Source organism: Globicephala melas, chromosome 4 (assembly GCF_963455315.2).
Source record: "Globicephala melas chromosome 4, mGloMel1.2, whole genome shotgun sequence".
Lineage (NCBI taxonomy): Eukaryota > Metazoa > Chordata > Mammalia > Artiodactyla > Delphinidae > Globicephala > Globicephala melas.
The window spans coordinates 137,841,640-137,860,725 of record NC_083317.1 but is presented as its reverse complement, the minus strand read 5'-3'; the positions used below and the strand labels follow the sequence as shown (position 1 = coordinate 137,860,725).

At 39.0% G+C, this 19,086-nt stretch overlaps 1 protein-coding gene across 6 annotated transcripts in view; it reads left to right on the top strand.

The window, feature by feature from the left end:
- SATB1 (SATB homeobox 1) overlaps positions 1-19,086 on the top strand; it is a 97,607-nt gene that overhangs the window by 25,677 nt on the left and 52,844 nt on the right. For all 6 annotated transcript variants that reach the window (XM_030876352.2, XM_030876353.2, XM_030876354.2 and 3 more), the window contains 3 exons: positions 2,564-2,740; positions 3,513-3,639; positions 4,394-4,517. In XM_030876352.2, the coding sequence (XP_030732212.1) occupies positions 2,564-2,740; positions 3,513-3,639; positions 4,394-4,517 (428 nt within the window). The remainder of the gene's footprint in view (positions 1-2,563; positions 2,741-3,512; positions 3,640-4,393; positions 4,518-19,086) is intronic.

Genomic DNA, 19,086 nt, shown 5'->3' with positions numbered 1-19,086 from the left:
GTACTGCGAAGCACTGGGGCTCTATAAAAAAGACTTTCTGACGCCTGCAAACATGTAAGTTCCATAAATTCCTAAATAGGAGATTTCAGCTGTCTCTGGTATTATGTGATATTTGCACAGCAAACTTTAATGCCAGGACAGTTTTAGACAAGGATTCTACAGACTTCACTGCTCCTTATGGCAGACGTGCTGTTTACACAGGCTCATAAACCTTCAGCAAAAGCTCCTAAGACTGCCTTCAGGTTTAAATCATGGGGTATTTTTAGCAGTCAGCAGTGACCAGCGCACTCCCCTTTCCATGCTGGAAGGTTATGAAGTTGGTGGAGTTGGAAGCCTTGTCCAGCGCTTACACAAATAATCAGACAGTTCAGAGAAGTCCCCTGTTCAGCTTGACTCCCAGCATCCGGAGGACAATGTGACAGTTTGCTGGAAGGTTTAGTAGCTAGATTGGGAATTAAAGGCTACTGTTGTCGCTTTATCAGTAGCCACCTTAATGATCTTACAGGGTCCCTCTAAATAAAGTCCAAAACAACTCTCATATATTTCAACAGTTTGAAAAACCTACAGTTATTTCATAGGTCTCAGGAGAAGCAAAGAGCAGAACAGGTCTGTATCATTCTATAAGAGGAGAAATCAATGTGTATGTTTTTGTTGTATTAGTAACCCAATTCTTTGAAGACCTCAGGACAGGGGGAGGAGAAACCAAAGTACAGTAATTTCACTTCCTGCTCAAGTGCTTTTTTTTTTAAGCATTGCATTCATAGTGACATTTTAAAAATGCAGTTTAATTGTAGAAGTTTCTGCTTACTTCAAGCAACAAAATTCCTACAGCCTTTTGGTGGTGGTGGTAGTATTTTTTTTAATCTTCTTTTTCCAGTGCAGGGTTTCTGTTTGACAGGCGCTAGATAAAAAGTGGGGCTGGGATGAGAAAGCACACCTTAAGAAAAGGGGTTGGAGGTTTTTGTTTATTTGTTTAGAAGGTTTTGCCAAAGTACCTTCCAGCCAAGGAAGAAATCACCCGTTTGCATACTGCTGTTTTTGCTGTGGTCTCCCCCAGTCTCTTTCTGATCCCTGATGGGTTCTCTCTCTGGTATAAAACAGCCGAATGAGTGACATGAATATTGGCAAGCTCCGCAGCTTGTTTTTCATCGCTAGCCTGTTGGGTCCCTCCAAATGAGTTTGCGAGCCTTTCTAAGTAAACCTAAAGGGGTTTATTTGTCAGAGCTAGAATCTCTTGTGAACAGTTCACTGAAGCTGTGGGGTAGATGCACACGTAGAAACATGTAGCTGCTTTTACTGCCGGCTTTGTTCAGCAGCAACAAGCAAAGAGGGCGTTTTTAAAGGGCATCCCTAGTGTCAGGAGGAAATCCTGATTTTTATCTGTGCTTGGCAGGCACTCGACACCTTCAGAAGTTGGTTGGATTCTGTGAGTCCAGAGGGCAGAGCTTATAGAGGCATTAATGTGATAGGACTAATTGGGATCCTGGGTGCCCTGTTAAAGTAACCCTAGTCATCATTTATGCTAAAGATGATACCCTCCTGGCAGCTTGCCACAGTATAGTTCAGATGCATCTGCTTTTAACCCTTTTCCGTTTATCTCTGGAAGTCTGACAGTGCGCTGCGTAAACACCTCGAGTACTACCACGTTCCGTGATTTCTGTTTCTAGAAACCTCTTTGCTAACAGTGGTGTGGCCTGTGTTTGTTAATCATCTGGCTACTGCGTTATTACGTGGGATTACAGTAAATAAAGAGAGAACACCTCAAGTCTATGCAGATTCCTGTATCCTAAGATGCCCTGATGAGGCCAGTTTCCTTTCCTCTCATTTTTATCCCATTTGCTATGGCAAAGATTGTTCATTTTAAAGACATGTGGTTACTGTGATATCTTTTTAGGCAGATAGATTAAATGAGTAGCCATCAGAGTAAAACCTTATTCATCTACAATTTGCACATATTGAAATCGTGTATTTTGAACATCAGTTTGGTTAAGTTTTGTGTTTCTTCTATGGACTCGTTAAAGTCAAGGTCTTAAAAAAGGAGGAAAATGCTAATGATTTTATCATCAAATATAATTTGTTTGGATACAGACAATGAACGTTTAATGTTAACAGAAGTGTGTAGGAAGCCCAAAGGTGGGTTCTTTTGAGGACAAGTGTAGCGAATTGCGTTTGCACACTGGGTACCACTCACAGCAGATCAGACGAGACCCTGGCTCCTCTCTCATCAGCCTTATGATTTGATGAAAAAGGTAGTTCTGCATTAATTGATGTGGGGAAACGCACTGTTAAAATTAAAGCAGAGCCCAAGTTACCTCAGGGCCAAGTTCACATTCTGTTTCAGTATTTCTCTTACAACTTAAAAAAATAAAAATAAAGGCAGGTGTATGTGTGTGTGTGTGTGTGTGCGCGCCTGGATCTCTGTGCCCTGTCTGCCTTGGAAACACAGCCGCCCCTTCTCTCACTGTGTTGAAGATTTATTTTCACGGCTTCGTTTTTCCTTCCCCCAGACTGTATTTCTGAAGATCGTTGGTTTGCGTCTCTTTTTCCTCTGTGTCCTTGATAGGAACCATGCTACCGGTTTTCTGCGTGGTGGAACATTATGAAAATGCCATTGAGTATGATTGCAAGGAGGAACATGCAGAATTTGTGTTGGTGAGGAAGGATATGCTTTTCAACCAGCTGATTGAAATGGCCTTGCTGTCTCTGGGTTATTCGCATAGCTCTGCTGCCCAGGCCAAAGGTAAATAATGCAGACGTGGGGTTGGAAAAATTGCTTGGCATCCTTTGTTTACCTTGCAGAGAAAGCAACTGAATATTTCCATTCAAAAAACTGTAGCCTGTGTGTTACATGGGTTCCTTCTAGACTGTGGCTTTAAAAAATTGGCTTAATTCAGTTTGGTTTAGTTAACACACATTTTGCTCATGTGGAATGTCGAGGTAGATTTTTTTTTTTAAATTACTTCAGCTGAATCATTAGTATGCTTATTGACCTTAATAATCTGCTCCACTGAGGACCCACAAGGAAGTGAGGAACGTATTTGAGCAGATGGACTGTTGAGAGTCAATTTGCATTTATGACTGAATATCTAGTTCTGTTTCTTTTATTCTGTTTCTGATGGTTTTATGGGCTGTAAAGTATTTTTCAATGCTGATTCCCATTGCAGTAGAGAATCTTATCTAAATCGTAAAGCCATTTAGAACTGGTTCAGCTATGTCTTATTAGAACTTCCTGCAAGTTAGGAAAATGTGGCCTCTGCCTAGGTTTTATTGATGGGGTTTTATTTCCAAAATAATAAACATCCCCACCGTCATTTACATAATTTCACAATTTAGAAAGCTAAGCTGTGAATATTTTCATTGACCTGCCTTTTAGAGGGAAGGGAATCATTCAAAAAAATAACAATATTGCTTGTGGTGGGGGGCAATTAAAAAAGAAAAAGAACAAACCTTCTACTAGATACGTTATCTGAAGGGTAAAATAGTTAGTGACATATTCTCTTTATCTGGAATAGGACTAATCCAGGTTGGAAAGTGGAATCCAGTCCCACTGTCTTATGTGACTGATGCCCCTGATGCTACGGTAGCAGATATGCTTCAAGACGTGTATCATGTGGTCACATTGAAAATTCAGTTACACAGGTGAGTCAGGACAGCAACTCTAGGGCAGAACATTCTACTTACCTGATCATCTGAAATAAAGCATCTCTGGTCACCCTTCAGTTGTGATTTACTCTGTGTTTCAGAAAGGTTAACCCAAATTGATTTTGTTACTTTACCCCTTCTGCTTTATTTTCCTAACTTCAATCTGTCATTAAAAAGCAACCTTCCCCCCAAATGCATCGATCTGTGCAGGTTATCAGACGACGAGACTTTGTTTGTGCAGTGGATTAAATGATGCATTACAAGAAGGCATTTTACATAAAGTTTACTTAAGAGAAAAATATTTTTGCATATCATGAACAGTGCCATCTGTGTACATTTTGTGAAAGAATGCCTTATTCGCTATTGCCGAGCTCTTCTTCATTTATGTATATATATATTTTTTACCATTTTAACTCGAGTCCTGAAAGGAAAGTGTTCCCACGTTCCCGTTTTTCACCATGGCTCGTGAGAAAGCAGCACACCTTAAATTGTCTTCCCAAGCACATCAGAGCAGGAAGGTAGAAGTAACGTGAAAAAATAGCCACCACAGGCAGCTGATGTATAATTCATGCATCGATACAGCAGATGTGTTGTATAAAGTAATTAACTAATCGGAACAATCAGGAGACCGAGAGCAATCTCCAGATGCATCTGTTTGATGCGCAAAATGAAATCTGTCTGTCTTAAAGGAACGTTCTGCAGCAGGATGCGATCTGGTCATAATCCCCTTTCTAATCTGTGTCTCCAATAGTTGCCCCAAACTAGAAGACCTGCCTCCAGAACAGTGGTCCCACACCACCGTCAGGAATGCGCTGAAGGACTTACTGAAGGATATGAATCAGAGTTCCTTGGCCAAGGAGTGCCCCCTCTCACAGGTACTTGGCATTGCCTGTCCTAAATGATAGGACATTGTGGGCAGCCCTAGTTGGAGGTGTAATAGGGTTCCCTAGTCTAAAGCAACTGGCATCGGAAGCAAGAATCTCCCCAAAAGGCAAAGTGACTTGACCGCTGGTGACTTTCAAAAATATGCCCTATTCGTCCTGAACCAGAGCCTTTACACTTTTTCCCCCTTGGGGAAAAGAGCGGAGGAAAAACAGCTCAGCAGAACTCTACACTAGCTCGATTGTAGATTCCTCCTCTTGAGTGCTCTGAGCTTGGAAGCTACATTGTCCTGAGAGCCTTTGTTTAAGGGAATAAAGGTGGTATAACTTCCAGGCACCCCAGGTGAGTGGGAAGGGCATTGGAAGTGTTAATGTTCAAAACTGCACCATGCTACCTCAATAAAACAAGAGTATAGTATAGTTTTTGGATACTTTGTTCATTACCAAAAAAAAAAAAAAAGAAGAAATAGCATTTAGTAAAAAAAAATTTTTTTAAGTAAGAACAGAAAACAGAAATCTCTTCCCTGTAACTAAAGATTAAATAGTTATTATTTATCAGGATTTTGTCACCAGTTTTATGGCATTGGTTTACACACCCCAGCTTTTTTTTTTTTTTTTTAGTGAGATCATATGTTTTCCTCTGAGACGCCTGTCATACCATCAGGGATTTTTGAAACGAGACAAAGATTTATTATTATTGTACTCGAGTTTTTAGAGTGAATTTTGGTAGAGGGGCTATTAAAACTCTACTGAGAGATTGCCTCTGTTTCTAAATGTAAAGCCAAACATCACTTTTGATGATGCAGAGCTGATTTCAAATAAAAAAGAAAGGTTGCTGTGAACCCCCTCTTCATGGGCTGCTCGTGTGGTCACGACGTAACTGTGTCGTAATGTCATCTCTCAGTGCCCACACCAGTGAAGGTCATGCCACCATAGAGTATAGTTGAAGTGCTGGTCTAACTAGATTTTTACTAAATTTTTAAAGTTTTTCTTTCAATGCAAGTTTAAAATGTAAGTGTGAATTTTAGTCTGTCAGTCATTTGGACTTGAACTGAATGAGTGCTGTAAACATTTCTGCAACTGAGATATTCTCAAAATGTGTTTCTAATGTGATGGCCGTGAAGATACATGGGTACCTTTGGAAGGAAGGTTGTGGCCTTTTGTGCTGCCGTTTCATGGAACCTCCATGTATTGCAGGTTTGCTGCGTTACAGTCCATCAGCTTTACTTTGTTATTTGTTAGCAATTCTAGGAATGAAGCAAATGAATTAAGTTTACAGTTAATGATGGCTTTTTATATTCTTTTAAGGTAAGCTGTGGCCACAGGTAAAATATTCTCTGGTGTTAAGTGTCCGTTTCTTGAAAATCAGAGCAAAGTCTTTTTGTCATTTTAGCTGATCTTCTCTTTCTCTCTCTCTCACCCTTGGAGTAGGCAGGATGTGAATTTATAACCGTCGAATAAAAGTAATTTAAATTAATTAAACACAGTTAAATCAATAGGATGATATAATGAAGCAGGTGACTTACCTCTGGGGCTTTGGATTTTGCAGACAACTCCAGATAGTTTGTTACTTAGTTTCAGCATTTGAAAATTTGAAATGTCCTAGAATTAAAGGCTGGTTTATTTGTTTGTTTGTTAACTCAGCGTTAAAATACATATAAATACCCAGTATAGGAATCTCATGTATCTTCACGTTACTAAGTGTCCCATTGATTTGGGAAGGCAGAGATTTAAGGCATTTACTGTGAGCCGGAGAAGAGGATGCTAGCATAAGTATTTATTGAAACAGGCAGTGAGAACTAATTGTTAAATGACATCAACATTCAGCCAATAAACTCTACCTCACTATAGCTTATAAATACAATTGTGAGTTTACTTAATGTTATCATGGGAAATGAATTAAATACAAACTATTATAATGTTAAACAGAATTGACAAAATGAAATTCAGGACTTGGTTTTGGAGTCAGACATGGGTGACTTTCTATAGAGAGGCCTTGAGAGGAACATGTGGGCCTGGGTAGCTGGGGACCCTGCTGTCATCCTTAAGTGGTGAAACTAGGCTGTAACTTCAACATCAGTTGTAATTACAATCTTCCTTTCTTTAAAAAAAAAAAAAAAATTTGTAAAAGTATACATCGTTCAGCAGTGGCAGCAAATATTTGAAATTAATTTAATATCTAATATTATGAAAAAGTGCAACTTGTTCTCTAAATGAGGGGGTTATTTTATATTCTGCTGCATCATCTTCTATTTCTCTAGAATGAATTCGTGAATCTGATACTCAATTCGGAATGTTTTAATTATGGACTATTTTCCATTTGCTTCTTTATTTTCTCTTCTGTCAGAAGTTATTAGTTAGAGGAAATGCAGGGACTCTAAGGCCTCAGCCCCAAATATATGCTGAGCTTGGTAAAACTGCTCTTTTCTTCCTCCCTGGTGAGATTTGGTGATGAAGATGCTGTGGTGCAAAATGCCTAGCAAATAATAAATACGGCCTCAGTCTTGTACAAAATGGGACCTAACAGCAAGAAATGCTACAGCTTAAGACTTTTTCCCCTCCTGTGGAGTTTTGATTCATTCACGTGAGGACTCTTAGCATACAATTCAGCATGCCCATTTTGCTGTACGTTAAGGATTTGGTTTTGTTTAATATGGTAAAATAGCCCAGTCTTGAATATGGCCACTGGGTCCCTAATGATATGCTGAGCAGAATGTCCACCCTGTGGGCAAGGAGATTCCCTTTACTGAGGAGCGGCCAGGAGGGAAGGGGAGGGGCAGCCCCAGGAATTTGCCTGGGGTGTCCGGCAGGCCATGCCTCCAGTGCTCCCAGGAGGATTGTCCCCTACTTGCAAAGAGCAAGTCCAGTTTGCACTTCCAATCTTAGAACTAGAAGATGTTATCTTTCCCAGAGATTAAAGTCAAAATGCTGGTTAGAAGTACTTGATACTAATTGGATTTTATTACTACTTTCAGCAATTAATGGCGAGATCCATAAAGGAAATGGTAAACCAGTCTTAAATGGGCAGTTGTGTGAATTGCTAAACTTACATCAGATTACTTTTTCTGTCTCCTTTTTTGAACCAGTTATTACTTCACTCTAGTACCTCTTTCAGATTAGTGAGATGTCTGTTCTGTGTTAATAATGTAATACGTAGCATCTACAATAGACGTGTCCTCCAAATTGCAAATTTGCTTTTTTGTGTCTCATCTATCAGGCTCATTTTTAGCCGGTTTATATACATAAGGGTTTTACTGTAGCTTGATATTAGTTCCCTGTAACCTTTCAAAAAAGCCAAACTTAATAAAGCATCTGACTTCAAACGGATTGATCTCAGATATTTTAAGGCCACTATCTTTTCACAGAATAAAACATAAAAGAGTTTAAGCCATGCCAATTTAGAGGGTGCTTTGACAGTGTGTAAGCACTTCATGTTCACTTAATAGATTTTTACCTATGCTTTGTTTTAGATCTGAACAGGTTTCCTCTGACCTCAAAATCACTAATGCAAGGAAAATTACCATATCATGAGTGCATTTCCCCTATTTTTTTCTGATTTGCAGAATAATAAATACTGCCAAGGCTTAGGAGTAGACATGGCCTGAGAGAAAGCCTATTAAATGCTAGTTTCTATTTTTTTTAAAAAGTTAACCAAATCATGCTAATCAATCAAATTTTCTTGCTCAAACAGAGCTAGTTTTAAAGTGCTTTTGGAGTGTCTTTTGTTGGAATGACTATATAAATTTCAAGTTGGGCTTTCTCTGGATTTGCTTTTTAAACCTGTTTTATTTCATGTCAGATTTTGGTCCCCAACAAACTCATAAACAAACAAACAGAAAACCCTAAATTCAGAATAATCAAAACAGATACTACACGCACCAGATTTTTTCCTCTTTCTTTGGAAACTGCTTGATTGTAAGGTGCTCTGAGTATTAAAAAACATAACAGAGCCTTTAACGTAACAGGAGAGAGCGTCAGCCAGGCTCCGCAGTTCATTGCCAATTGAAATAAGGAACGCTCTTGCTGTTGGGACTTTTAAATCTAGACTTAAAAGTTATTTGTTCTGCTTAGCATTTTTAAAATGGTTCTATTAGGAATTGTATGTGCTTTAGTTTTAATTTTAACTCATAATGATTGTAAAGCACCCTGGGATCCTTGCATGAAGGGCGCTACAGAAATGTAAGATTGTAGTGGGTTCTAATATGCAGTATTATTATGGGGTGCTGGAGTTCCATTAGGGACAATTCAGGAGGCTGCAGAATTCCGCACTGTAGAGAAGGTGGCTGACTTAAGAAACTTTTTCTTTTCTCTCATTCTTACTCTAAAACTTCATCCTCTTTAGTCATCTTTTTCTTTCTCCTTTTCAAAAGACTATTCTCTTGTATGGCAATATTTCCCCATGAAAATGCTAATCTAATTTAGTTTACTCAAAGAGGTTAAAGAGGCAAATGATGTTGAAAGTTAAGAACGATTAAAGCTTTAATTGTTAGCACCGTTTGAAATCACATTCTTATCTAGATGACAAGACAGGGTATTTCCTCATTGGGTACCACCCGACTGTCCTAGGCTTGTCCCATTTTACTATCAATCCAGCGCTTATTCCTATGCAACTGAAAAACGTGGAGCAAACCAAAACGAGTATTATCTTTATGAAACGTCACAATAAATATTTCGCCAAATGTGTTGAATCTCCTCGATTATGTTAACATAGGGCAGAGCTCGATCTCATTTTCTTTTTATTTCTTAATGGAACTATCTTTGGAAGTGATATATTTCATCAGCCACTGCTCTTTGCCATCACATAATTAGTAAGCTAATAGCATTCGTTCCATGGGAGTCAAGAATGTGAGCTCTATCGTTACCGCTCTGTAAATTCAGGCAAGTGACTCTCCATGCCGCATTTTTTAAATCTATAAAGTAGCAAGATAATAGTACCAATGTTTCAGGATTGTTAGGAGAATTACATGAGTTAATACTTGTACAGCATTTAGAACAGCGCTCAGTTCTAAAGTACAGTATACTTGTTTTTCTACAGCCTGGGGATTGAGAGTTTGAAAGGGCACTTGTGGGTCTAAGAAACTTTGTTGCTAACATAGAAGATTTTGGTACAAGTGTCACTTTTTATGGAAACAACCAAGAACTTTTCGTTTGTGAAAAAATTAAAGGGCCGTTTTATAACTAACTCATTCTCACCTTTAAGGAATGCTTTTAGCGCCCTCCTTAGAATCAGTATAAAGGTCTGATGCATCTTAAAATGCAAGTGGGGGGAAAACTCAAGCATGATGCTTTAAATAAGCACATTTGAAAGTTAAGCAGATGTGGTATCTTAGACTGGACAGTGTCAAAGATGCCTGGTGTGGACTGTCCTCTGGATGTGAGTTTTCCCAGTGTTCCTTCCTTTAACTACCCTCCACCCCCCACTCCCTACATCCAAGTCTCTGTCCCTCCTTTATGCCCCCCCCAATAGCACTTTCCACTTTGTTTTGTAATTATCTGTGGACTAACTCCGTTCTCTGAGTACACTGTAATTGATGGTCACAAAGGGACTAAGTTTTATTCATCATCACATTCAGAGATCTGACACATAGTAGGATCTCAGGAATATTTGTCAAACCTAAACAGACTCATAGAATTTTCATCATGTTTATTTCGTGAGCCTATAAGCTATGTCAGTAGTTTTATTACTAGTATTTTATATGTAGTCTTATCTATAATATCCTACTTTACAAAATATATTTCCTATTACACTTAATTCTGAATTTTTAATTTACCTTACCAAGAGCAAATTACTTCTACATTTTCCTCTAAGAAAACCTACTGATATTCCAAGCTGTCCCATATTTTTGCTTATATTGTCACTGTTCTTGAGTATATGTACAAAACTTCTGTTTGTAAGCAGAACAATAATCTTGGGAGGTACAAGGGACCCAGAGATCTAAAAACTGCTATAAAAGACCTAATTATACGTCACTGTTAAGCACACTCTTTAACAACATATTTCCGTGCACATTTAAAATTTTTCTTTTATAATCAACTATGTATTTCAGCTTGGCTAGTAGGTTTCATTTTGTCTCAATTGCGTTATATTTGAGATCCGTGCTTTTCTACTATTACTCTATTTATTTATGTTTGTCTATGTCTCATATTAAAAAAAATAAATAAAGCGGGGGGGGAATACCAATAGCAGAATCAAATGATTTATAGACCAAGACGCTGACACTGCCAAGCTGCTGACACTGCCAAGCTGGAAATGCCAGCAGTTAAGTACCACCCCGTGTTAGCTCACAATGTCTCTCCCTCAGCTGAGGTTCCAGAGGCCACATTTGGCATTGGAGACTCCGTTTGGGGCTATAAACATCTAGTGTGTAAAAGTCAGCGGTGTGAACGTCCAGAATCACCTGAATTTAGAGAGAGCTGCAAGTGGAGATAAGTGTTGAGCCATTGCAGAACAGGCCTCAGGGGCTTGGTCTGTCCACCCTTCTGCAGGAGGCACCAGCTCAGCCTGGCTCTCACGCACCTGGTGATGGACTGAGCTCCTTACTTCATGACGGACAGCCCGTCCAGCACATTTTTTTTTTTTACCATTTCACCATAACTCCCAAAGAGGTGATTACCAGTATATGGCATTTTCCTAAACTGTAAAGCATTTTCATAATACTGATAGAGGTGAGCTAGGTTAATTTGATTTTTCTCTGTGACCTCATCCAGAGGTGACATTGGTTTCTATTTATTTAGTAGACGTGGGAAGTCTTGGCTAACAACTAACAACTAATAAAACACAGAAAGCAAGGACATGACCTAGCCCTCAGTCTCCTGTGAAATCTTGGATCAGATCTGGGTGTGATCCACTGCCCACTCAGTGGGCTCCCAAGGGTTTGTGCAGACCCAGAAGTTCCAGGCCTCTTTTGGGGAGTATATATGTGGGGAGAGCTTCCGTCGGATTCATGAGACTCCCAAAGAAAGTCTTTGGCCCCATAAAAAGCTAAAAAGCAGTCTTACTTTTCTCCCCAGTTTTTAGGCAGTGTGGCTTAAAAATCTAATAGCGTTCATACAAGGAAGGAAGGGATATAAAATCTGTGAAGAGTTACAGAGTCTGATTCTAGTATTTACTTTTGGAAAAATGGATTGTTCAGACTAGTTTTTTTTTTCACTCTGTGGCTTGAAGTTTCTCAAAATGCTTTATTTAGGACCTCTGGAATTTAATACAAATTTGGTATCTTTTTCTGCTATTTCTAAGTACAGATATGAGAAATTTTAATCTCCATAGAGAATGGGAGATTTAACCACACAAGGGCCATCAGAGAAAGAAGGAGCAAGCATTCCCAGTGCTCAGGATTTAGAATTTTAGGAAATGATTTTTGCTATAAAATCAAATAAAACTCACTAGATTTATCTAATGAAAACTTACGAAAATTCTATTTGGAGTAGCGTAATGTTTAATGATAGTATGTTTTTAATAATCATATTATAAGCAAGATACCGAGGGACTCCAACCTTCCTACAAAATAAAACTGTAGTTGGTAATGTCTGCACAGTGAACGGTTGATGGGTATAACAATCGCATCTTCTTTAGTCATTAAAGAAGACCCTGTAGGACCTGTGTCTGGGAATGCCTATAGATCTCATAGAATCTTCAAGTTGTTAGAAGGGACCTTGCAGATTATCTAGTTCATTTCCCTTCATATTGCAGATGAGCAAACCTAAGCCTGCAGTTAGTTTGAAATATTACATGCCCTTAGTAACAGTACGCTTTTTAGCAAATATTTTCTAATTTAAGCTCTTTACCAACGTATTCAATTCGTTTGAATAAGAAGGTTTCAGTAGCATTAAGAACGATCTAGATGATACTTATACAAAAAGATAGAATAGAGAATCTGGTCAGAAGATATTATCTGGGCCTTATGTAAAATTACTTTAATTATGCGGAAAAGCCGTACGAACTGTGAGCCAGCATTTCCTTTAAACATGATGAATTGGCTATTTAAACCATTACATAAAATTCCTGTGCTTCGAAACGGTCACATTTTCATCTTTAGGAAATGTAGTAAGAGAATTAAAACAGAATCGCCCAGGTTCTCTTTGTGCTTCCCTTTGTACTCCTTTGGAGCTTTGTACCGAGTTTCTATTTTTAGCACGATACAAGGGTGACTCTGTGTGACGATGCCATTTTCAAGGCACCGGGATTGATCAAGATGGCAAGAGCCTTAACGATGGCAACTGGAGTTTAAGTAAAATTTAGAAGTGATTAGTCTCTTCTCAACAAATTGAGATGCCAAGGATGCCCCAGTTGTATCTCCCAAGAGAATAGCTTATAAAGCAATAAAGGATCCAGAGGGAAAGATTTGGGGAACATAAGCTAACATCACAAAGAGAATATGACACTTAGAAATCCTGCCATTTGCTTCCCATAAATCGAAACCCGATTCCCTTCCTCCTCTCCCTCAATACCAGATGGGGACTACCTGTGAATTTTCAACAAATTCGTTCCATGTCACCATCTCCTATGATGCCTTGTTTGTAGTATTTGATATCCTTTGGGATGAAAAGAAAACCCCATTTACTGAGAATCCCTATTAAAACAGTGTTTGAATGTGGAGTTGATTCCATTTGATCTGAAGTTAAAATTTGACCTTTAAGTTTCCCACGCGCATCTAAAAACCTGCTGTGAAAATTCAGGCCATAGGCAGGCCGGACCTAGAGAGAGGGGAGGGCCAGCCGAGTGTGTGAAGTTACACTTGTCAAAAAATAAAAATGTAAAATAATAGAGAGCCAGCAGTTTGACAGATTGTTCAGTAAATGCTCATTTTATTGAAAATTATAAAAAGGTGCTTAATGTCTCTGTGCCATTAATACAATACATAAAAAGGTTACTGTCAAGATGAGTGTTCCAGCCCTGAAAATTAACCGCGGGGCTTTATAAAGCACCACTGTGTGTCGCCTGAGACGTTAAAGGTTTCTGTATATACATTCTGCACGCACGGACATTTATTTCAGAAAACAATTATTTTAGACTTTATGCCAAAGACATGAGCAGTTATGTGCTTTCATTTTAAGACATGGATGTACCAGATATATATTACAGACAAGGTAGAACCATGAAAAATCGCCTTACAGAAGTAAACCTGTGCAAGATGATTTCCCCTTGTGTCTCTGGAGTATTCCAATTCAAAACATACATTCCTTCCTACAGAACAAGATATTCAGATTCCTTAGTTGAAATTAATTAGCATTCAGAAACCAGATAGCATGTTTTTGGGTATTCATGAGATCTCTGTTTGGAAAAAAAAATGTTTTTAACTTGTAGAAATGTGTTGCAACACACAGATGGGAAGAAAAAGGAAAAAAAAAATCTCTTTAGCAAGCACTGTGTGTAAAAGGAATATTACATTTTGCACGCTCCTGATTGCTCTGTGTAAACAGTTTTTGACATCTGTCTTTATAGTTTTCGAGGAGAGGAAGACTTTGTTAAAAGAATCATTTTTATACAGCAGTCCCCATTTCAGTCTTGCTTTACCTGTATTATGAAAGCAGATGGTCTGCATGTCTTTTGAATATTTATAACTATCAAAAACAATCTCTTGCTATTCACCCTTAGGCTTATGAGATGTCAGGACTGTTCTGGTTGAAAAAAAATCATCTTGGGTGTTTACAGAAAGAGGATTACATTAAGCTGAAATGACTATACATTTTCCAGTTTAATATTTGTCCATCAGCTGTTTAATCGTATTTAGATAATTGTGTAAATAAGATGTGGTAGCTTTTGCCCTCTCTGCTGATGGAGCCTGAAAGCTTTAAACTTGGGTGAACCACCATTTTGTAGAGGCTCTGGCACCTCTTCCCACCTCAGTCAGACCATCCACAAGTCTTTAGTAAGTTTTGATCATGATATCACAGTCCTGTTAAAAAAAAAAAAAAAAAATTGTGCACGGAAAGCCTGTATGGAGATCCCATGAATGCTAGGGACCTGCTGGCTTCCGGTACAGGCTGTGTAGTTTATTAGAGTGAACTGTAATATGCAAATAGGGTCCAGCGCTCCAATTACCCTTTAAAGATGGCATGGCTTTCTCTTTCTCCTCCATGAGCACGCAGCGCTTTGAGGGTATTTTGGAAAACTTTTGGTATAGTCGGGGTTAACTGGTTTTTTGACTGGAAGCTGAGCAATCAGAGATAACAGATTTTGCTGTGGTTGGTTGATTTGGCAGAAAAGCATGAACAGTTTTGGTTTAAATGATTGAATAACCTGATTAGCATTGTTTGGGGGTGGGTTTTTTTGTTGATGTTAAAGGCACAGCAAAGCAATTTTAAGGGTAATCAGATCACTGCCTTTCCCCAGTTGATGAACCGTTTTTTCAGAAGGCCTCACCTCTCCCCCCAACCTCTTCCTTGGCTCCTAAGATGACCAAGGAGAAAAATAAAAAACTCTCTTCCTTCGGTTTTCTAAATGTGTTATAAATACATACTTAACAGTGTACGTCCTATTCTAGCAGGGGGTTGACAGGATAGAATATTTTGAAAAAATTATGTAACTTCCACCAATTCCTTATGGGTTTGGGGGTTGTTTTTTGTTTTTCAAATGCAGAGACCTGCAGTATTTGAGAGCAAAGGTTCAGAATGTTCTAACCATATCGAAGTCAGGCTGTAGAAAAATTCCACCCTTACCTTTTCACAATTAGAAAGGTTATAAATAATGTATTTGGCTGAAAAGGAAGCTCAGCCTGTGGCAGATGGTATCATTCTAGAGAACCAGGGTTTCTGTGAAGATGGCATTCTTTCAGATCGGAACTCGAGCAGACTCTCAGAAAGAGCCGGAGCTCCTCATAGGGCGCAGACATGTGCTTTATGGATCTGAGAAAAGCTTACAACTTGGCTCCTAGGATGAGAATATTGTGTCACACTGGGGTTAGGAGACCCACAGCCAATTTCTGCCGACTTCCAAACTGTATTTCCTGACGCTGGAAGCTGGGGCCTCTTCCTTGGTTTGTGTTCCTGGGTAGTGTTTGAACTTGGGATTTAAACCGAAGGAGTTTTATCAGCCTGGTTATTTTAGTCCCTGAACGTGGATGCTTTCCACAGACTGGCCACCAAATAAGAAGACTTGTCAGGCAAGCCGTGCCCTTTTCCCAGTGCTTTGGAGAAGCTCGTATAAATAGACACCCAGAGATCTGGGAGAACACGAGCACCGAGCTCAGTGACTTCCAAGACATCTGTGAGGAAGTAGCTTCAAAAACCTGGAAGGGAGCTCTTGCAAATTCAAGAACAAAGGTTCTTCAAACTCTTTGAGCTCGAGCTTGACAGCTAAAACTGATGGATGGAAAAGATTCCCTGTGACAATTAATCTAACATTACCTTTGACCTTTAAGAAAACAAAGAGAGAAGAGGACTTTCTGGTAGCCTGCAGTAATGACTTATTTCAGTGACCTTTTATCGATCACCAAATAGGTTGCCCAGCCCTGTGATAGGTCCAGGCTATATGGAGATAAGCCCCAAGGCTCACCCTCCTAGTGGGAAATAAACAGCGTGATGGGTGCCATGGTGGAGGTTCTATGTACGGGATGTTTGGGCCATCAGGAAGAGCCCTGCAGGAGTACGCGCTGAAATTGTATCCTAGGTGAGCAGCTGTTAGCTAGAGATGGAAGAGGGCATGGATCAAATAAGTCAGAGGAGTGGTGTGTATCTTCCTGATGTCAGCTACCACCTGGTACCTACTGGCCAGCTTTGGAAGATACCACCAAATTGGAATATTGAAACAAATGGAAATGCTCTTTTTCATTGATGTTTTCCCTTGTTATCCCTTGACCCGACTTGTCATTGAATCATTTAATTTGTATCCTCTTTGTTCTTTCATAAGAAAATTTCTTTGACTTAAAATACATCATTTGAAAATTGTATCTAAGACTCATATGTTATTTAAAGCATAGTCTTTCGACTGATCTGAAATGTGATCACATAATAAAAGCCAATGAAGAGGGAGGCAGAGGGTTGTCATAGTAATTAACTTCTCTTAAGTCCATACTCCGTATGTTCCAGGCTCTGTGCTAATTGTATCACATTCATTGTTTTATTTATTGTCAGTCCAAGTGGAGATAGTATGTCTCTTCAAGTCATTATTTTTCTAGTGACTTGTTCAGTTCTAGGCACATAGCAGGATTTCCATAGATAGTTGCTGGATGAATGAAAAAAAAAAAATGTCCATATGAATAGGTTCTCAGAACAGCCCCAAGAGGTGACTGCTGCTGACATTCCCGTTTAGTACTGGGAATTGTCGTAGTGGTCAGTTAATCTGACCCAGGTCACACTACCAGTGTGTGATACATGTTGGACTTGAATGCAGGTTTAGCTCATTCTGCTTCATCAAATGAACATTTAGTGTGTATTTAATACGTGCCAGGCATTTGGGCTGGAAAGGAATACAGAGCCCCAGACCTGCATGGACTCATAGCTTAGTGAGTAATCTTTTTAGTTAGTGATCTTTTTAAACTACGTTCTTTTGATTGACAGAAGAATCCCAAGCCTCCTTCTCAGAAACATGGATCTTCGTTTACCTACCCCCTATCCATCCTCAGCCCATAGGGAAGTATTATCAATCTTGACTTTCTCTTCTTTGTATTATCAAAACAAGAGGTGTTTATGATTTTCCAAATTTAAGACACAGGACTGAATGTGATCTTTCAAATACCATGTGCCCCCCCACCAAGATTCTGAAATCTCTCTTCCCTGCCTTTAAAACTCATAGACCTAGTTAGATGCCATGCCTAAGCCTTCAGTGGGGATTGTACCACAGGGAAAACAAAATGTCTCATGCAGTGGCTGTCTGAGCAGTTTAGTTGGACATATCACTGCATATTGTTCCAGTAAAAATAGAGGTGACCCCAAGTTACCTGAATTATGGACTATTTCCCGGCCCCCTAAAAGCACAGAAAGATAGAGAATCTAGAAAGTTGCTTTGGCATGCGTCATAACCTGTGGATTAGCCTTTTGACTTATGTCTCACTTAGGCTAATATTTATGTTATTCAGAGTTTCCCTAAGCCCGCACCACTTGACAGAGTAGAAAGCATCCAGAAAGTCACTTAAGGACAGAGCCTACCAATTTAGGGTTAAACGAGGGCAGGGGGAAGCTTTGATGAACACGCACATATGGATATTATTTTCCACATATGGGTAATAATGAACTACATAGCACTGTTACATATGGGCTCTAGTTTTATAAAAATATTTCAGATGTTTTTTTTTCTTTTTCCCACACATTGTATATTTTTCTTCCTCCCCCACCCCCATATATTTTCCACTCTTGCGCTACTGAATCACATTAAATTGAAATGATCTGTTTACATGTCTCTTCCTGATAGACGGTAAACTTCTTGTAGGCTGAGGCTGTATCTTATCTGCCCTTGTATCCCTAGTACCAGCCAGGGACGTAGTAGGTGCACAGCAAAGAGCGAATCTCATAGATGGAACCATTGGCAAAGTCAGGTAGCCTGGACATTTGTCAGAAACCTCAGCAAAATTTTGATATTTCAGACTTTTCTGAAAACTAAGACATAAGCTACATCTAAAATTTACATGTACTATTATGTTAACATTTAAGAATCTGCCAGCATGTCTAAGTTGAAGAGTAATAATTTTTTAAAAATTGGACCAAAGTAGAAGAACATGGGCTCTCACCCATTTGCAGAATCACAGTGATCCATCAGCCATCTCAGTAGTTTTGTTAGTGTCTGACTTTATTGATCCATCGTTAATAGAGTAAATGTGATTGAAGCTGACGGATTGTTAACTGGATCAGGTAATCTTCTGGGTCCGGTTTTGGCAACCTTGCTAAGTATCTTTTTATACCTTGGACTGAGGGACTCTCAGTCTGGATTAATGGCAGAGTATCATGAGCACATTAAGAATGTCTTTTTAGAGAAATGTAAAAATGACTATCCAGTAGAAAGTGTCAAAAAAAAAAAAGATATCATAGTGCCTCTTAGGAAGGATAGCCATGTTTTACATCAATAATGTAACCCCAGCTTATCCTTCACTGGAAGTTCTTCAAAGATCCCCAAGGTTTACATATTACAGGAATGTGTGCATGCTACAGAATTAACACTGATGACGGATGTCAGGAGAATCAATGATAATCAGAAGAGCTCTACGTTAGAAGTAGCTTAAAGAAGGTAACGATGTAAAAATACTTTTGTCCCCAAACTGGCTTTTCTGCTTGTTCCCCACCTTCTGTAAACAGTTTTCACCACAGACCACCTGAAGTCTGAAATGTAAGTTCTCATGTTTCTACACATAGGAGTGGAGGACAGATTGGCTCTGCAAAGTCTAATTATTCCTACGACTCAATGGGAAATTAATTTAGCCACTACTAGAGAATATGAGTGTTGTGGCTGGAAATAACCATGACCAAGCCACTGAAATGACCAGAACCAAAATTTCCTGGGAAGAAAATACTTTTCTTTGTTGAAAATGAGTTTAAAAAAATAAAGACAAAACTAGTAATACATCAAAATCATTGTCTTTCTTCATTTTTCTATGTTAAACTGTTGACTCCATTTTCCAAGCTTTTGTTATTA